This window comes from Amblyraja radiata, chromosome 22, assembly GCF_010909765.2.
Source record: "Amblyraja radiata isolate CabotCenter1 chromosome 22, sAmbRad1.1.pri, whole genome shotgun sequence".
NCBI classification, from domain to species: domain Eukaryota; kingdom Metazoa; phylum Chordata; class Chondrichthyes; order Rajiformes; family Rajidae; genus Amblyraja; species Amblyraja radiata.
The window spans coordinates 11,976,280-11,997,710 of record NC_045977.1 but is presented as its reverse complement, the minus strand read 5'-3'; the positions used below and the strand labels follow the sequence as shown (position 1 = coordinate 11,997,710).

Sequence of the window (21,431 nt, the reverse complement as noted above, 5' to 3'; positions counted from 1 at the left end):
TCAGTGGTGGTTCGGCAGCGATTGCAGCGCCGGAGAGCCGGCCGGGATCGATCCTGGCTGCGGATGAGGCACAGGTCTGTGTACAGAGCTGCCGTTGTGACCCTATGACCTGGGCACGTCTCCCTCCTCCAATCACCGAACTCTATCCTCAGTCCCACCTCCCTACTTCCGCCTCTGACCGACACCTCCCTCCTCCAATCATCGCGCTGAATCATCATGTTCCGCCCCCAATGCCTGCTGACCGACGTCGCTCTCGTCCAATCGGCGCCCTTGATCAGCAGTCCCACCCCTACTGTCTCGCGGAAAGTGGAGATTTCACCGGGTTTTTAAATCAGGATTACAAAAAATGGGGAGGGGGAGGGGGTCGTACCCCACCTCTCAAAACAGAGCAACTTCGACCCATTCTCGCGGCCTACCATCGGGGTCTGGAGCGGCGTTTCCTGAGGGGACCAGCCAGAACCACGGCTTCGGCGGCAGCACAGCACTGGAGCGCTATCGCGGAGCGGAGCGGGCGATACCTTGCCCGGGTCGCCGCGCTGGAACTCCGGTGTGCTGTGCCTGCCGATGAACACCGCAGAGCTGCGGGACTGTGGTGCAGGACTGTGGGCGGCTGCGCTGACCTTAAAATTGCGGAGCCTGGGATCTCTTGCTGGGATCGCCAGTGGTGAAGCTCCATCCAGCATGGCCTGTTGGCTTCGGAAGCCGCGGTCTCCGGTAAGGATGCGGCCGTTCCAGGAATCCCAAGCCTCTGAGAGGGTTCTCCTGATGCTGGAGCACCATCACCCGGCAACAAGGGCCTGAAACATCGGGCCCCGTAGCGGCGACTGCGGAGGCCTCAATAGGCCCGACTATGGGTGCACATGGGGATGGGGACTGAACTTTGTGCCTTCCCTCACAGTGGGAAACATGGTGGGGAGTTGTTTTTATGTTTTATGTTAAATTTCTTTATAATGTTATGTTGTATTCTTATTAATGTGCTGCAATGGCAACTTGAATTTCACTACACCAATTGGTGTATGTGACAATAAATGAACCTTATGAACCTTAAGACCTTATATCCATGTTTCCTAATCACCATAATCTCTCCTTTATAAAACCTGAGGAACTGCAGTAGTTCAGAAAGGATGTGGACCATTATCTTCTTAAGGATGGGCATTGCCAACAATGTCTGGATCTCCAAAAAATGAATAACATTCTGCAGACAAGCTTAAAGAGGTGGATAATCTTCCTCATCTATAAACAGCACTGACAATAATATGGGCTTGTACAGAAAATGTTTTTTTTTGTTTACTGACTTACATTTGAGACGTGCTTTGATTAAATTGCCTTTGTCACTGATATTATAGATATCATTAAACATATTTTATTTGCTAAATTGGCACCAATTACCATTGGTGCCATTGGGTGTGTCCTTTGCAAAGGCAAAACAAATCATTCAGCTTTCATTACATCAATGTAAACATTGTGCCAGGTGGTTTCTTTCCTCATACTTTAGACTTTCCAGTACCACACGTGATTTCCCGGCAGAGGTAGCTGGTGCTTAGGGTTTTCCCTTCCATGACTTATTAATTACTGCATGTTCCAACATGAATCAGCAACCCAACCTGTCCCTTACAATCTTGGCACCAAATTAAAAATTCACCAACATTGCTGGGGCACGACCAGTCTCTTAGTTAAAGTTTCTTTGACTGAAGTCTCAGTCCTTGAATTTGAGCAGACAACTATGGCTGATACATCAGCGCCCCACTTCAGTGACAGAGTGCTGCATTGACAGAGGTGCTGTCACCCACCCATTCACTCCTAGGTATTTGTACAATTTCCTAAAATGCTATTTCAAAGCAGGGCAAAGTTGTCCCTGGTCTATTTTGATATTAGCCCTCAAGCAACTGTCTGTCCGGGAGACCCAACCTTTTCCCTGTCGGGTCTCCGTTGTCGTTGGGGCCTAGCACCGTGGAGCGGCCTCCAACCTGAACGACCCGGGGACTCGGGAGACTGCAAAGCTGCGGACTACTCACCATCGTGGGGCTGGCCGGCCTCGGAGCGTGGGGAGCGGTGGTGACTCGCTGCTGCGACTCGACTCCTGGGGCTCGGAGGCTCCAGCAACGCAGCCGCAGGTCCGGTGGACTGGGACATCGGGAGCTCACGGGTCCGGGGGGAGAGAGAGACCGCTTCCCGGAGCTCCCGCAACGCGACTTCTCCAGCCCGTGTCGCGGGGTTGGAACGACCTGGAGCGGGGTCGTACATCGCCCAGCACGGCTTCATGGCCGTGGGACATTCCAGCGCCCACCGGGGGCTCCAACTTTGTGACATTTGGACCGGGAGCGGGGCCGTAAATCGCCCGGCACGGCCTAAAATGGCCGTGGGACTTAGCATCGCCCGCCTGGGGCTTGGACATCGGGAGAGACATGGAGAACAGGGGAGAGAAAAGACTTTGCCTTCCATCACAGTGGGTCCACTGTGATGGATGTTTGTGTGAACTAAATTGTGTGTATGTCTAGGAATTGTCTTTGTTTGTATGGCTGTGGAAATGGAATTTCGTTTGAGCCTCACTGAGGCTCAAATGACAATAAATTGTATTGTATTGTATTGTATTGTATTGTATTGAAACAAATTATCACTCCCTTATCACATTTCTGCTGTAAATGAAAATGCTGGAAATCTAAAGTTAAAAAAAAATGCAAATGCCGGAAAATGCTCTGCAGAATATTTGAAAGAAATAGTCAACATTTCAGGTTTGAGACCATTTCTCAACCTCAAAACAAGAATTGTTTATATTTCCACAGGTACTGCCTGACTGAGTTTTCCCAGCATTTTACGTTTTATTTCCCTTTTCCGTTTGTGGGAACTTGCTCCATGTAAACAGGCTGCAGTGTTTATTAAATAACAACAGTGACAAAATGTCAAAAGTATTTGTTCATCGTGAAGGTCTTTGGGATCATCTGAGAGCGCCGTGAAAGATACAGTCATAACCAAAGATCTTATAGCAGAGCAGAGCTCCTCTATAATCTTTGGTCATAATTGCAAGTCCAATGTGTTATCAATTGAGCGGCCATTTTATGGTGCCTCTGATGCACGTCATGTTTAAAGGCATGTTGATATTGTATAATCCAAGGAATATAATCCTTGCAAACATTGATTGGTATCATGAAAAGATTGTGACCCTGTTCATCATTTGGTGGTTTGCTAGGAGTAGCAGGATCAAAATATAGGGGAAAATCCCTCCATATCCCTCCAAACCCGTCCTATCCATTTGCCTGTCTAACTCCTTCTTAAATGTTGGGATAGTCATGGACTATTGGGACAATCCTAGGACTGTTTGTGTGTTGTTATAAATCAGATGACTCATTAGGCAAACTTTATTAATGTCATCTGTTTACTTATCGATTTACAACTTATTTCATCTCGGTATGTCAAAATGTGCATCATGGCTTATCAAAAGAAACAAAAATAGTTGAATTTCCTCTTTAGAAATATTACACGAAGATGATGGGAACAGCCGTAGTCTTTCTATTTCACAACCAGTCTGACAGTCTGCTCATTCAGTCTTCCTTTTCATTCCACTCTCTGACAGATATCACACGTTACACTTAGTATAGACCTGCAAGGAAGGTATGAGCTGACCAACCAGATTATTTTTTTAACCTCAGACTGGCAAATATCACTTGAGTATCAGAGATAATACATTTTGAAAATGAGCCCAAGATACCATACCAGCATTAGATTGATACCCAGTCAGTGAGGCTTGTAACCGCAACAAAAAACAAATTGATGGAGGAATTCAACAGGTCTGTGGGGGCAAATGAATGGCTGGTGTTTCGGGTTGGGACCCTGCATCAGGATTCAACAGACTATCTCTCAGGCAAGAGTGCTCCCCTTGTCTGAAACAAACACTTGATCATAATATTTTCACCGACTTTAATGAACTGTCCTGATTAATGCATTATTATAATTATTGATAGAAAGATTATTGCTTAGCTTGTACTGCAACACTATTTTGGGCATTTATTTATTTGATTCATGCATTTGGCTGTGATTCCTGTTTAAACTACATGCAATATATCACAAGAGAACTGATACTGGTCAACTTGACAAAATAGCAATGACTATTTAGAATAGGTTTACCTGAGATATATTTGGTAATTATCTCCGGATTTATTTTTTCTAGGTATGATTCACTCCAGAAAATTCCTACTTGGATTAATTAATGTACTCTCAAATGGACCTCCTTCCAAATTCCAAGCCTTACTGATTGACTTGTTGGAGAAAGGCCTTTTAACAAAAGATGGCTACAGACATTACAACCAATGTGAACCTGAGGATTTGTCACGGACTATCCTGGTGTCGGTTCTCGGCAAAGATGAAAACTACTATCAAGCATTTCTCTCCATTCTCTGTGTCCATTTTCCATGGATTAGTGCGGGGTTTCAACAGGTTTACAATGGCAGGGATCAAATGTGGGCGAATGGGCAATCTGACAGTAAGTGAATTCATTTTTGAATTGCTTTTGCAAGCTAAAGTAAATTAGATTATGAAGAAGTAAATGTGTTTTAGTTCGTAAGATAGGCTGACTGGTCCTACAAGTAATTTTAATTTAGCGATTTAAGAATGAGTTTGCAGTCATGTTGCTATTTCCCTAACAAGCCACTTATTTGAACAACATCCAGTGTAACATTACAACTAATATTATCAAAGATCCACACCACCCTCACCAACATCTCTTTTGTTTAGAGATCCAGCATGGAAACAGGCCCTTTGGAACATCAGTTTTGCACCCAATCCTTACACATTAGCGGCAAATTTACAGCTACCAATTAACCAACAAACCCGCGGGGGTCTTGGGGAGAACATGCAAACTTCACACAGACAGCAGCCGAGGTTAGGATCAAACTTGGATCTCTGACGCTATGAGGCAGCAACACTACCACTGTGCCGCCCTTTCAAAGCACCAGGCTGCAGGAGCCTGAGAAACACTACCTATTGGTTCACAAATAACATCCAACTCCCCTGCACAACCTGAATCACAGCTCTACTAGGCACCGAACCACCGAACCACACAGATCTTGCACAACTCGATGTACTTTGGTTATTCCACTATAATGATCATGTTTACTTGGATTAACTGATAATTTACTGAATTATTTTTCTTGGTTTTATTGCATCTAATATGCTTGTAAAACTGATGCGAGTAGCAACATAGTGCATATGGCAACTAAAAATACTCCTGATTAGAAATATAGAAACATTGAAAATAGGTGCAGGATTAGGACAATCGGCCCTTCAAGCCATTCAATATGATCATGGCTGATCATCCAAAATTAGTACCCCGTTCTTGCTTTTCCCCCATATCCCTTGATTCCCCAGCCCAAAGAGCTAAATCTAATACCCCTGTCCCACGGTACGAGTTCATTCCAAGAGCTCTCCCGAGTTTAAAAAAAATCAAACTCGTGGTAAGCACGGAGAATGAACGTAGCGGGTACGTCGGAGCTCGGAGACATCGCTTAGCGCTATCGGCAGGTACTTGGGAAGACCCGCTAAGCAGGGGAAGACTCGTGAAGATTTTTCATCATGAGTCATGATGAAAAATCATGATGAAAAATGTCCACGAGAACCCCGAGTACCGACGAGTGGCCATTACCGTAAATCACAGAGTTCGAATCAGGGCAAACTCGGGAGAACTCTTGGAATGAACGTATCGTGGGCCAGGGGTTTAACTCTCTCTTGAAAACATCAAAGAATTGGTCTCCACCGCCTTTTGTGGCAGAAAATTCCATCGATTCACAACTCTCTGGGTAAAATTTTTTTTCCTCATCTCAGACCTAAATAGCCTACTCCTTATTCTTAAACTTTGACCCCTGGTTCTGGACTCCCCCAACATCGGGACCATTTATTCTGCATCTACCCTGTCCAATCCTCTAAGAATTTTATATGTTTCTACAAGATAGCCTCTCATCCTTCTTATTTCCAGCGAATACAAGCCCAGTCGACCCACTTTTTCATCATGTGTCAGTCCTGCCATTCCGGGAATTACGCTACACTCCCTCAATAGCAGTCTTGTTGCACCTCCCCTTCTCATAATCTGACACCATTCAGATAATAATCTGCCTTCCTGTTCTTGCCACCAAAGTGGATAAACTCACATTTATCCACATTATACAGCATCTGCCATGCTTCTGCCCACTCACCCAATCTATCCAGTCACCCTGCAGCCTCATAGCATCCTCCTCGCAGCTCACACTGCCACCCAGCTTTGCGTCATCCGCAAACTTAGAGATGTTGCATTTAATTCCCTTGTCTAAATCATTAATACATTGTGAACAACTGGGGTCCCGGCACCGAACCTTGCGGCACCCCACTAGTCACTGCCTGCCATTCTGAAAAGGACTTGTTCATTCCTACTCTTTGTTTCTTGTCTGCCAACCAGTTCCCTATCCATGTCAATACCCTACCCCCAATACCATGCTCTCATTTTGCACACTAATCTCTTGTGTGGGACCATGTCAAAGGCTTTTTGAAAGTCCAGATACACCACATCCACTGGCTCTCCCTTATCCATTCTATTTGTTACAAAGGCGACAGATGGCACAATGGGCTAAGTGTTCGGCTGGCAACCGGAAGGTAGCTGGTTCGAATCCCGCTTGGAGTGCATACTGTCGTTGTGTCCTTGGGCAAGGCACTTCACCCACCTTTGCCTGTGTCTGTCCTTGGGCAAGACACTTCACCCATCTTTGCCTGTGTGTGTGGATGTAATTATGTGAAGCACTTTGGGGTCAATGCAAGTTGACTAAAAATGTGCTATATAAATAAAGAAAATAATAAAGAAAATAAAATAATCCTCAAAAAAAATCCAGAAGATTAGTCAAGCATGATTTCCCCTTCATAAATCCATGCTGATTGAGACCGATCCCATCACTGCTTTCCAAATGCGCTGCTATAACATCTTTAATAATCGATTCCAGCATCTTCCCCACTACCGAAGTAAGGCTAAATCCCTATAATTCCCTGTTTTCTCTCTCCTTCCTTTCTTAAAAAGCGGAGTTACATTGGCTACCCTCCAGTCCACCGAAACTGATCCAGAGCCAACTTTGGAAAATGATCACCAATGCATCCATGGTTTCTAGGGCCACCTCCTTGAGTACTCTGGGATGCAGACCATCTGGCCCTAGGGGTTTACAGTATCTGCCATCAGCCCCAACAGTTTACCTAACACCCTTTTCTGACTAATGTGGATTGCCTTCAGTTCCTCCCTCCCACTAGATCCTTGCCCCCCTAGTATTTCTGGGAGATTGTTTGTGCCTTCCTTAGTGAAGACAGCACCAAAGTACTCGTTTAACTGTTTTTCCATTTCCTTGTTTCCCATTATAAATTCACCTGTCTCTGACTGTAAAGAACCTACATGTGTCTCCGCTAATCTTTTCATTTTTACATACCGAAATAAACTTTTACAGTCAGTTTTTATATCCTCCGCAAACTTTTTTTCATGCTCTTTTCCCCTCCTCTTAATTAACCCCTTTGTCCTCCTCTGTTGAGTTCTAAATTTCTCCCAGTTCTCAGGTTTGCCGCTTCTTCTGGCCAATTTATTTGCCTCTTCCTTGAATTTAACACTCTCCTTGAATTTCCTTGTCAGCCACGGTTGAATCGCCTTTCCCCTTTTATTTTTTCACCAGACAGGGATGAACATTTTCTGGAGTTCAACCATGTGGTCTTTAAATCTTTCCCATTGCATCTCCACTGTCAAGCCTTTAAGTATAATTTGCCAGTCTATTCTAGCAAATTCCCACCTCATACCTTCAACGTCTCCTTTTTTTCAAGTTCAGGACCCTAGTCTCTGAATTAACCGTGTCACTCTCCATCCTAATGCAGAATTCCACCATATTATGATCACTGTTGCCCAAGGGGCCTTGCACAACAAGATCGCTAACTAATCCTTCTTCATTACACAATACCCAGTCTAGGATGGCCTGCACTCTAGTTAGTTCCTCTACATATTGGCTTAAAAAACCAATCTATATACGTTCCAGGAAATTCTCCTCCTCAGTGCTGCTACCAATTTGGTTGGCCCAGTCTATATGTAGATTAAAGTCACCCATGATAACTGCCGTACCTTTTTCTACATACATCCCTAATTTACTGCTTGATGCTATCTCCAACCTCCCTACTGCTGTTTGGTGGTCTGTATACCACTCCAACAAGAGTTTTCTGCCCTTGGCGATTTTGCAGTTCTACTCATACCGATTCTACAGCATCCAAGCTAATGTCTCTCCTGCTACTGCATTAATCTCCTCCTTAACCAGCAATGCCACCGCACCTCCTCTTCCTTTCTGTCTATCCTTCCTGAATATCGAATACCCCTGCATGTTTAGATTAGATCCCAGCCTTGGTCGCCATGTCTCCATAATCCCAATGATATCATATCCATTAACTACTAACTGCGCATTCAATTCATCCACCTTACTACGAATGCTCCTCGCATTAAAGCACAAAGCTTTCAGATTTGTTCTTGTTATCTCCCTTCTACCTTTTGCTTCTGTCCTCCTTTTATGGCCCTTTGTCTCCTTGCATTGGTTCCCATCCCCCTGCCCTGTTAGTTTAAATGTGAGCTTTCCTACACTCTCTTTCCCGTTAGCTACATGGATACGCGTCCACGTTGTTGACTCCCTCCCCCCCCCCCCCCCTCACTGTTTAGTTTAAACCAACCCGTTTATACAACTCCAACAATCATTGGTCTTGCCATCCCTCCTTTGGTTTCATTTCAGGAGCACTCATTGCAAGGTCAAAAAATGTGTTCCAAAATAGTGATATAATTTAAACCAATAACATGTGATAATGCCAGGTGGATTTATTATGTTTTCCTCAGCACTCACCTTATTCCCTGGAATACTACTATCTTTAATCAGACTTCACTGGACTTTATCTTGCACTAAACATAGAAAACATAGAAACATAGAAAATAGGTGCAGGAGGAGGCCATTCAGCCCTTCGAGCCAGCACCGCCATTCATTGTGATCATGCCTGTGACCATACCCTTTATCCTGTATCTGTGCACTGTGGACAGTTTGATTGGAATCATGTATTTTGCTAACTGTACCTCGTGAGAATAATAAATTAAACTAAGCTAAATACCCCATGAATTCAGTGGGATTGAAAATTTGATTTACTGTGTCCGTCTGCTCATAATACCGCAGAGCCGTGGAATCTGGGTATTTACATCTCTTTAGGGAGGTGTTCACACTTCAGGATGATTCTTCAATGTTAACTGTGGCTACCAAGTCAGCCCTGACGGGTAGCCACAGCTATCCCAACATAAGAATGGGAGAAGGTCATTTGTCTCCTTAGGTCTGTTCTGCCATTCAGTATGGTTATGGCTGAACTATAAATTAACTCCATCTGCAACATTTTGCACAACATCCTTGGTAAACAAAAGTAAATCAGTAAATTTTTTTTAAATATCAACTGCTTCCAATTTTCAGGCCAGAAACCCCAGCGACTGCAGTCTTTAGATGGTACATCCTTGACTCATAGAACAGTACAGCCTAGGAACAGGCCCATTTGTCCAGCAGTGTCTGTGTTAAAGATTATACCAACCCTTCTGCTTGCTCATGAGCCATATTCATGCCTATCTAAAAGCTTTGTAAACACCACTATCATGACTACTTCCAATACTCCAATAGGTGCAGGAGTAGGCCATTCGGCCCTTCAAGCCAACACCGCCATTCAATATGATCATGGTTGATCATCCAAGCTCAGTACTCTGTTCATGCTTTTTCTCCATATCCCTTGATTCCATTAGCCCTAAGAGCTAAATCTAACTATCTCTTGAAAACATCCAGTGATTTGGCCTCCACTGCCTTCTGTGGCAGAGAATTGTACTGATTTACAACTCTCGGGTGAAAAAGGTTTTCCTCAACTCAGTCCTAAATGGCCTTCCCTTTATTCTTAAACTGTGACCTTTGTTTCAGGACTCTCCCAAAATTGGGAACATTTTTTTTGCACTACTTCAGATCGCACTGCAACCTTTCACCATTCTGCTGTTTTGCATTTGCTGCTGTGTTTATTGCTGTATTTATCACTACCATGGATACTGTTTATTTTGTGAACTTGGTATGAACAAGAAATGCTATGCCACCCTGCTGCATATAACAGCCAAACTAACCTGCACCTCAACAGTGCCTGAATTGAGAGATCCACTAATGCCCCATGGTGCTGGGGGTTTTACACTCCCAAGTACCATTCTTTTTCTTCATCTGTTGCATTGCAAGTACTAACCTTGACAAATTCCTGCTTCTGATTTTAATTCATATTTCCAGTATACACCAAATATTAGCTCTTTCCTTTACTTTAAATATAGACACAAAGCAATCGAGCAACATATCCTCTATTTTCTTATTTTAATTTATAAGGGACCATATTGCTCTTGGGGACGATCAGCCATGATCACAATGAATGGCGGTGCTGGCTCGAAGGTGCTTGCTAACTTTTTCCGAATACAATATTGGACAAATCATGTGGATTTGATATCCATTGCAAGGTTCTTTCCCTGCATCTTTTTAGTTTTATTTTGTAACCTGTTCTTAGTTTCTCTTCTGGCCATCAGAACGTGCAGGATTTTTTATTTTTAGCTTGCTTTCTCTTTCAGTTTTATTTATTTTTCCTCTATAGACATACATGTTATTTTGGCTATTGGAGGCGTTGCCCCTTGGCAATGTAAACATTCCTCCTTAAATACCTCCCACTGCTCTACTGTGGTATAGAAGTTCAACCACTTCTCCATATTTCATCACATGAAGTTTGCCTTACCCGAATTTAGAATTCTATTGACCATTTTGTGCTTGTTTACAAATACTATGTCAAAATCATTAGGGAGAGCTATCAGGCTGAAGATAAAGGAGCCATTTTGCATTCCATGAGACAACACCAGACCCTGCCTTTAGCAATAACCAACTGACCTTGTGCTATGGCCAGTATTTTTTCACTTTGTCCATTCCATTAAAACAGCTTGTCTGTTCATTACTTCAATGCCATTCATCAATGCAAATGAGCTTCTTTGTTTCCCACAGTGACCATGTTTCAAAAGAGCACAGTTGAATGTGAAAGAATGATGGCATTTTCTGAGATCAAGAAAGGCACTGAATAAATAGCAGCACAGTGGCACAGCTGGAAGAGCTGTAGCCTTACAATGCCAGAGACTCTGGGATCAATCCTGACCTCGGCTGCTGTCTGTGTGGAGTTTGACTGTGTGGGTTTCCTCCGGCTGCTCCGGTTTCCCCCCTCATCATAAGACGTGCGGGGTAGTAGGTTAATTGGCCTCAATAAATTGTCCCAAGTGTGTAGGGAGGGGATGCGAAAATGGGATAACATAGAACTAGTGTGAATCATGGGCTGCGGAACCGGGGGGGGGGGCTGCAGCCCCTCTACTTTTTTGGCAAGACATGCTTCATAACCCGAGTGGAAGGGAGGGAGGGAGGGAGGGAGGGTGGGCCCGCCCCGGCCCGCCCCGAGAGGGAGGGAGAGTCGGCCCCGAGAGGGAGGGAAAGAGAGGGGGGGGGGGGGGGGATGGGGGATATATCCCCCCACCTTTTGAGTTGGGGGATGGCCTATATTATCCCCCAGTTTTTGGAGGTTGAGCAACAAAAAATAAATAATTGTGCCACCCTCCCACACCCCACCCCTGCTCGGTCGCTCCCCTCCCTCACCGGGTACCCCCAAGGCCAGTGATCAGTGATCGCTCAGCCCCCCCACTTTCAAAAACATTCCGCGGCCCCTGAATGGGTGATTGATGGTCAGTGTGGACACAGTGGGCTGAAGTGCCTGTTTTCATGCTGTATCTCCATACAAAACTAAATTAAATGTTTTATAAAATCTTGATTTGAGCAAAGGTTGTGTATTCTTAGAGATTTTCCAAGCAAGCTGAACAAATGCACAGTGATTTCTATGTTCAGGATATTATGTTTTAACTTTCCGTCATCTCCTGTTCAGTATTGTAGACAAGTGCAATGTGGGGAGTTTACCCTCAGCCTCAAAGATGATAAGCCAACTCCTTAGTGCGTGATTCAGTCAAACTGAGCACAATATGCTCAAAAGGTTGTTTACTAGCCATTTTCTATTCCTTTTTCAATGAAATAACACAACCACCTAAACAGGTGTTTCATCAGAAAATTCCATCTCTGTTATCAATAACATTGGATGGTTCTCATGGAGTCGTACAGCAAGGAAACAGGCCCTTCGGCCCATAAAGTCCATGCTGATCATCAAGTACTCATTTACACTGAGCCTACATTGAATTCCAATGTTAGACACAAAATGCTGACACAAAAAGCGTGAATTAAAAATGGAAAACCCTCTGGGTTTTCAGCATCCGATAGAGAGAAACAGAGTTAACTTTTCATGTTGAATACTCCTCATCAGTAATTAACTCAAAATTCAAAACGAGAAAAGTTGGTATTATGTTGCAGAGAGAATTGCGAATGATAAAAAATGGTGTGATATTTCTAGGATTTTCTTTTTCACTCATCTATCTGCGGCTTCATGCACGGTTCTAATGAAGCCCAAATGCTAGTTTGAGGAACAGCACCTCATCTTCTCTCCTGATACCTGCAGCCGTTGGGTCTCAGTACTGAGTTCAATCATTTTGGTTAACTTTTTTTGGTTTACATCAAAGTTGGCCAGGCCTGCTGTAAGGTTATCTATCTATAATATTAACAACTTCTCTTCCTTCACATACGCTGCCTGATGTGCTGGGCATTTCCAGTTTTTTACCGTTTAGTTTCGAGAGTAGCAACGGGTCTGAATACTTTTACAGCTTTACATGACATTTGTATTCTCATTCTCTCTAACTGTCTTCATTAATCTACTTAGAAATTGGAAACTCCCTTGCAACCCTGACTCTATGAGAAATATTCTCTTTGTCCTTTCATTCTACATCCTCTCTGCACTTTAAAACTGAACTTTCTTTCGCATTTCCCCAGTCTGATGAAGGGATTTTGTCCTGAAACATCCTGTCATTTTCTTGCTATAGATAGTGCCTGCCCCACTGAGTAATATCAGTATTTTCTGTTAGTCAGTCATTTCATTAAAGAAATCTACTTAGGCAGTTCTCAACTGCTTAAGTTTCCCATCTTCTTTTGTCACATAATTAAAATAGCAATGATGTCACCCCTGTAATAAACTTTAAAAAATCAAATCAATATCTAATATTTTTCCAATACCAGGTAAACTGTAAGTTTAAAGAAAATTACATCAATGATCATTATTTGTGCTCGCAGAGAAACTTATCAAGGATGGAGACTACTGCAAAGAGTAAAAACTAAGAGATGTGACCTGATCTGCACTATATTACTATCAGCAGCCATATTAAAGATACAGGATGGTAACAAGATCACAAGTGAATTAAACTTATTAATGAGACAGGCGATGTATATTGCAATAAATAGAAATCTATAATGTCTGCCTTCAAAGTTACATGACTTTTTCTCTTTTTATTTTTTTGCTTTATTTCAATTCATCTTTTCCTGTGCAGAATCTTTAACTTATGATTAAAAATATGTAAAAATGGAGGACACTGAAAGAACAATAGAAGCAGATCCAGGAGCAACATGGCCTCCCTTCTCTCCTGCTTATACTTATGGGATATTTGTGACAGATTTGTTGTGTTTATCTTCAACTTTCTTCAAGTCTTCAACTTTTTCTCTTAGCTTAATGTAAGTACCTGTACTTTGCCCGTTTTATTTCAAAAACTGCAATTTATGATGTCTTCAGAACTTTTAAAATAATGTTGTTGCTCTTCTTCTGTTGCAAGCATGTCTTTTCTTGGGTGGGGAGACCAGATCTGTACCCTATGTTCCAGGTACTGTCTCTTGAGTGATCTCTGCAACTGAAGCGAGACTTCTTTCCCCTTCTTGCAATATGTGCTAATATACCATTGACTTCCTAACTGCTTATTGAACCTGTGTTTTACTTTCAATGATATTACTACAAGGCAACCTGGGTCCATGTGAACCATCACCTTTCAATTTCCCACCATTTAAAAAGTAACCTATCTTTCTATTTTGCCATGTCCTTCTTCATTCATTTAGGCCTATGTCTGTAATTATTATTAAAGCTTTATTTCAGACACAGGTCCATATAACACATCAAACAGTACAAAGAATTACAAAGATACATTAAAAAATTGCATATTAGCCTAAAATATATATAAGCTATTGCACCAATGCCGTCTTAGCCTAGAAGTGAATCTATAGCAGCTTTTCAGAGGGCTGACTAGGGCTTCAATTATGTGGTTCTCTGATTTGTCCAGGCGACACATAAAACTAAACATCAGCTGTCTTAAGAGTGCCTCACAGGTTGGCACTCTAGTGGACACAAACAGTAATCCTTTTGTCAACTCCTTTACAGCCTTCTTGCCTTGCATTATCACCAAACTTGGGTGTATTACACTTGGTCCCACATACAAACCATTGATCTGGATTGTGACATCACCCAATGCCCCCCTAAAGCTCACAGTCTCCCTATAATATAAAACCATTTATGCCTGTTCTCTGCTGCCTTCAATCCAGGTCAGAATATTAACCACATTACTTAATCCATTAAGAGGCCTAGTTGAAGGACTTCTGCGGAACCAAATACACCTCATCAACTAATTCCTTCATTATCTGTTCTGTTAGTTAAACATGGGTGAAGGAAATGTTTCCAATGACTCCTCAATTTCTTAGAATGCATCTTACCCAGACGCATCGCTACTTGGTATGGCAAGTGCTCTGCCCAAAACTGCAAGAATCTGCAGAGAGTTGTGAATGCAGCCTAATTCATAATGTTAAAAAACTCCCACAGCCCAACCATGGACTCCATCTGTACTTCACATTGCCTTGGGAAAACAGCCAGCATAACCAAAGGCCATTCATACCCCAGTCATTCTCTCTTTATCCCTCTATCATTTTGCAAACAATGCAAAAGCTTGAAAGCACATAGCACCAAATTCAAGAACAACTTCTTCTCCACTGTTATCAGTCTTTAATCAATTTTAGTTTGATTTAGTTTACAGCATGGAAACTGACCAGCGATCACCCGTACACTACTATCCCACACACGAGGGACAATTTTACAGAAGCCAATTAACCTATAACCTACACATTTTTGTTTCGTTTATTGTCATGAACTACAATAACGCCCCCATAATTCTTGTAACTTTCACATGCCAAGGATGAATTCCCAGTCATCCAAACTACCTCATTACACCCCTTGCAGTTTTTAATCTGCTCCCTCTATAATTATAACACTATATTCTTTACTCTGTTTACTTTCTCTTTTGCACAACCTAATGTAGGATTTGCCGAAATAGCACACAAAACAAAGTTTCAACAGATTTTCCAAAATTGATTTCTCATTCATAAATCTATGTTGATTTGAGTCCTTCCTGTAATGAGTTGAGTCGAACACACATCAAGATACAACGCATGTTTATTAAATCTACTTACAGCAAGGATCTGAAGGACATTACATTTCCTAGCAGCTAGCTAACTACTAACTAGCGTAGGCCAGCTCTTGATAATATAAAGCACAGGCGGAGTCACTACTAATAAGCACTATAATTGGCTAGTAGGAAATAGCCAAGCTACATCGTTCCTTGTAGAAACAAAAGAAGCATCGGTGGCGAAGCAATATAGGTGGAACGTTAATAACAGATTTGGGGAAGTTTATAAAATTACACAAAATCACCGTATCAAACCTGTCCGGCCCGTGTGCGGTACAAGTCCGCCTCACCTCCATTCACCGGAGAAAATACCGGGGAGGGAATTGGTGAAATGACCGGCGACCCGACAGGCAGGGAGGAAAGGCGAGCTGGTCGCCAAACGCCACGGGGAGGCCGCGGTGGAAACGCTAGTTGGTAGCGGGGTCGAGGGACCGACCGTGCGAGGGTATACGAAACGCGAGACGTCTGGATACGGAGTCGCAGGACGCGGTTCCTTTACTGGAAGGATATGTTGACGGTTGCGTCTGTAGATGGCTCCGTCCGCTTCAACCAGATAAGAGCGCGGTTCTTTGGCAGGGCCGTAGATGTGACCCAGACGTGCCTGGCCCTTGTTGGTCTGGAGACGGACCACTTGTCCACGTGTGAGAGGTTGAAGTGGTTTGCTGGATTTGCCAAAGAAGCGTTTCTGTGTGTCACGTTTGAATTGTAGTTGTTTCTGGACTACAGGCGGGGAACGAACTTGCGGCTGCAAAAGCTGCTGGGAAACAGCCAGGGGAGCACGGGTTTGGTGAGACATCAGTCGTTGGGCTGGGGAACCCAGTATGGGATCCCGTGCAATGTTCCTTAGGTTGAGCAGGTCCAGGTGTACGTCTGATTTTGCAAGGTAGGACCGCTCCATTAGTTGTTTTGCGCTTCGGACAGTGCGTTGGGTGAGTCCGTTGGACTGCGGACACTCAGGGCTGTTGGTAATATGTCGAAAGACCCATTGTTTCACAAAGTTTTTGAAAGATTGGCTGGTGAACTGTCTGCCGTTGCCGGACAGGATATGTGCAGGGGGGCCGTGCACGGAGAGGTGATGCTGCAACTTCTCGATAACCGCTTCAGAAGTAATGGTTTGAAGTAAGTCAATTTTGAACCAGACCGAGTAAGAGTCAACAAGAACCAGATAGAGTTTCCCATGCCATTCGAATATGTCAGTGGCTAAAGTGGACCACAGGAGAGGAGGGACCAGTTGCGGCAGTAAAGGTTGCTTCTGCTGATGTCGTGTCAGGCTTTTGCAGACAGCGAAAACTTCGTTTTTTTCGCCGACGTGGCCCCTGTGGACGACGTCGAAGTATTTGTCCCGGAGGACAGCCGGGGCCACTGCCTTGTGGCCCTTAACTATAATCCCATCCTGTAATACCATTCGTCGCGAACCAGGAAGTATGGGCGGATCGCGAGCTGTGTTGTTTCTCTGGCCAGCCGCCCTGGATGACTGCAGACAGCAATTGTAAAGTCTCATCAGCAGCCGTGTGTTCTGCTAGGCTGCTCAAGCAATCAGTCGGAACATACGATACCTTCATTACTGAGAATTGGTCCTATTCAGAGAGTTGTTGTTCGTGGTTTTGCATGGCACTCTTGATAGCTTATCTGCTATGTGCATATCCTTGCCTTTCTAATAGACCATGTTGAAATCAAATCGCTGCATCTGCATCATCATTCGTTGTAGTTGTGCTGGGGCAGCCTGGATGAGTTTGTTCAGTTGGTGGTCAGTTTCTATAGTCACAGACTTCCCAAAGATAAAGTCCTTGAATTTCGTGCAGGCGAAAACGACTGCGAGCAATTCTTTTTCGATGTGGGCGTAACGTTGTTCAGTGTCAGTTAGTGTACGAGAGGTGTATGAAACATGCTTGAAATCGCCGTCGGTAGTGGTCTGCAGGCACGCAGCGCCTAGTCCGTACTAGGACGCATCGCAGGTGTGCGTAACTGGTAACTCCAAATCAAAGTAGGCGAGAGTAGATGCGCTAGCCAGCTGCAATTTGAGAGTGTTAAAAGATCTTTGGTGCTGCGGATACCAGGACCATGCAGCGTCCTTGTGTGTCAGTCCTCGCAGGGGGGCAGATATGTCGCTGAGGTTGGGAATCAATTTCCCCAGGTAGTTGACCATTCCAAGGAACCTTAGTAAACTCACGACGTCAGCAGGAACTGGCATTTCGTTGATAGCTGCCGTTTTTGATGGGTCTGGTCTGAGACCATCACTTGTGAAAACATGTCCGACGTAAGTAACTTCTGGAACTCGAAAATTGCAATTCAGGGGATTGAGTTTAAGCCGAATGTCTTTGGCACAGTCTAGTACTTTCTTCAGATTAGCATCATGTTCAGCCAAATCGCGTCCGTAAACGAGAATGTCATCAACAATGATGGCGCATGGGTACTCAGCAACCAATTGTTCCATCGTGCTCTGGAAAACTTCGCTGATGCCAAAGGGCATTCTCAGAAATTTGTATCGGCCAAAGAGGGTGCCGAACGTAGTGAGATTGGACGAGTCTGGGTCCAGTGGAATCTGCCAAAATGAACTTTTGGCATCTAGAATGGAGAACACTGATGCGTTGCCTTTTTGAGCAGCAACTTCCTCTACTGTTCGCATTGGGTAATGCGGGCGTTTGATGGCAGTGTTAAGATCTCTGGGGTTTATGTAGATACAGATCTCCTCCTTGTTTTTGTTTGTTGCGACCACCATGGTGGAAACCCAGTCAGATGGGTCAGTAACTTCAGCAATAACACCCATGGAGACCATCCGCTTGAGTTCATTGTGAACTCTGTCACACATGGCATGCGGCACACGATGTGGTGCTCGGACCACAGGAGTGATTTTGGGGTCGACAACAATGTGGTATTTGATAGGCAACTTGCCAAGCTCATCGTTAAACAGTTCTTTGTATTGAGAGAGTACCTATTGAGTGGGCCCGTCAGCGAGAAAGAGTTGATGGACAGCGCGGCCAAAGTATACCAAGCCTAGATCGTGGCATGCATTGATACCGAGCAAAGTCTCTGAATCCCCCTTAACAATATAAAACTTTAAGGTACGGGTCTGCACATCTATGGTGCACTTTGAATCAGCTTGTCCAAGTGGGTGTAGAACATCTCCCCGTAAGCCTGAAGCATGGCGGAGGCCTTTTCAATACGTTCAGCATTACGAATTTTTTTAAACTCTGTTAATGAGATGACGTTGCATTTTACGCCAGTATCAACCTTCGCGATCAAAGGCCTGTTATTCACAAACATGGTTACCTCAGGGTCAAGTTTGCTCATTCGACGAAGGGAGGAGAGAGTGGATGGAGGAACTGGTATCTGCACTTTATGGGAGCGGAGCGGGGGATGGCAAGTCAGGCTCTTGGAACTCATTATCAGCAAGCTCATTTTGTAGCAGATGCAGGCTCGTCCTTGAAGCTGCTTGATTCACACAGGAACGGCAGCATTGTGCAAAGTGGTTTAACTTCTTGCAGAAATTACAGGCTTTCCCATAAGCAACACAGAACTGACGACCCGTCGCATGGAAATAGTTGCAGTATTGACACCGAGCAGTAGACCCCGTACGGGTGTTACGAGGGGAGTAGTCTGTCAGATTAACACTATTCTTCGAACGGTGACCGAAGGGCACAGACTCAGTGTGGGAAGATGTTATCTCAGCAATCCGACAAGCATGCTCTGCTTGATTAAGGGTTAGGTCAGTATTACGAAGAAGTTCACCCCGTAACTTGCTATCAAGCATACCTCCGACAAGTAAATCACAAAATTGGCAGCGTGCAGCCATGCGTTTTAAGTCACTAATAAAACATTCAATTGGTTCATCGACCTGCTGTAAACGAGCATTAAACTTGGTCCTTTCAATAATGTAGTTTGAGGGCAGGTCACACAGCTCTCTGAACTTTCGAAGCAAAACGGCAGGGTCGTCGATCATTTCAGCAGGCACCAGGACCTGACCATCATCATCCAGAACAGCAGGTGCAAATGTGAAGTTGTCGGCACGATTCATTGCCTCAGGTCCCGCCAAGTTAAGCAATACAGAGGCACACACATCAGGGAGGTCATTGGGATGAACGATGCTGGCATAATTAGTGTAGTCGCGCTCGTAAAAATGCCAGCGTTCAGCAATGTCAGAGTCAAAGATCAGAGGACTAGGACGGCGACACGAATTTGCTATGATGGAGATAGTAGACACACAAACTAATCAAACAAAACAAAACCTGATAAACATGAACGAAGTGGGCAAGACTCACTCTCTGACACCGTGTAATGAGTTGAGTCAAACACATATCAAGATACAACACATGTTTATTAACTCTACTTACAGCAAGGATCTGCTGGACATTACATTTCCCAGCAGCTACTCATACTAACTAGGGTAGGCCAGCTCTTGATAATATAAAGCACATACTAGGCGGAGTCACTACTAACAAGCACTATAATTGGCTAGTATGAAATAGCCAATCTACACTTCCTATTATTATTTTTGAAGTATTGTGCAAACATTTCCATCATTTTAGATTCCAGCATTTTCCTATTGTATGACAGGCTAACTGCTCAGTAGATATTTTGTAAATATGCGGATGGTTGTTGTTGGGTTACATTTGTAATCTACCAAATTGTTGGAAGCATTCAAGGATCTTTTGAACTTTAGTGATGAAAACCCAAAATCCCCACAGCCACCACTTTCAATGCCCGAAAACACATGTTATCAGATCATGGGGATTTATCATCTTCAAGTCCCAATATATTATCCAATAATTATTTTTATTGCTTCTGCTTTCTCTGAATTGTATATTTACCCCAAGGCACGGTGGCGCACTGGCAGAGTTACTGCCTTACAGCACTTTCAGCGCTAGAGAACCGGGTTCGATCCCGTCTACCAGTGCTGTCTGTACGGAGTTTGTACATTCTCCCCGTGACCGTATAGGTTTTCTCTGAGATCTTTGGTTTCCTCCTACACTATAAGACGTACAGGTTTGTAGGTTAATTGGCTTGTATAAATGTAAATTGTCCCTAGTGTGTGTAGGACGGTGTGCGAGGATCGCTGGTCGGTGCGGACTCGGTAGGCCGAAGGGCCTGTTTCTGCTCTGTATCTCTAAACTAAACCAGACTATAATACTCCACTACCTCTGGGAGGTTTCTGTGTTGTCGGACACAAGGATTTACTAAACCTCTCTTTCATTTCCTCATTCCCTGTACAATATCTCCTCTATCAGTCTGTAAGGGAACTACATTAAAGTTTGCTATTTGTTTTTCTTTTTGTATTCCTGCAAAAGATCTTGCAACCTTATTTTCTTGGTTCCCGTATGTGCGTTTCATGAATTTTTATCCTCCGGAGGGAATATGCGCTGTCTGTGAGTAGGGAAAGTGGAAGGAAAGCTGAGCAAACAATTGATTTGACAAACTCTGCGATAGATAGAAAGAAATAACAAACTAGGAAAATTAAATTACATTAAACACAAAAACGGTCTTTGAATTGACCTTGTAGCCACAGTATTGGTATAACTGATCCAGCTGAATTTCATATTAATGGTGTAACCCCGAATGTTGACTGTAGAAGGCTTGGCAATGATGCTACCATTGAAAATCAAGGGTTGTTTGTTAGACACTGTTTGGAGATGGTCATGGAGATGGATATTGTGTGCAGTTTTGGTCCCCTAATTTGAGGAAGGACATTCTTGCTATTGAGGGAGTGCAGCGTAGGTTTACAAGGTTAATTCCCGGGATGGCGTGACTGTCATATGCTGAGAGAATGGAGCGGCTGGGCTTGTGCACTGGAGTTTAGAAGGATGAGAGGGTATCTCATTGAAACATATAAGATTGTTAAGGGTTTGGACATGCTAGAGGCAGGAAACATGTTCCCGATGTTGGGGGAGTCCAGAACCAGGGGCCACAGTTTAAGAGTAAGGAGTAAGCCATTTAGAACGGAGACGAGGAAACACTTTTTCTCACAGAGAGT

At 43.8% G+C, this 21,431-nt stretch overlaps 1 protein-coding gene across 2 annotated transcripts in view; it reads left to right on the top strand.

Annotated features, from left to right (window-relative positions):
• ciita (class II major histocompatibility complex transactivator) overlaps nucleotides 1-21,431 on the top strand; it is a 97,078-nt gene that overhangs the window by 10,568 nt on the left and 65,079 nt on the right. For both annotated transcript variants that reach the window (XM_033040417.1, XM_033040418.1), the window contains exon 2: nucleotides 4,166-4,477. In XM_033040417.1, the coding sequence (XP_032896308.1) occupies nucleotides 4,168-4,477 (310 nt within the window). In that variant the 5' untranslated portion in view covers nucleotides 4,166-4,167. The remainder of the gene's footprint in view (nucleotides 1-4,165; nucleotides 4,478-21,431) is intronic.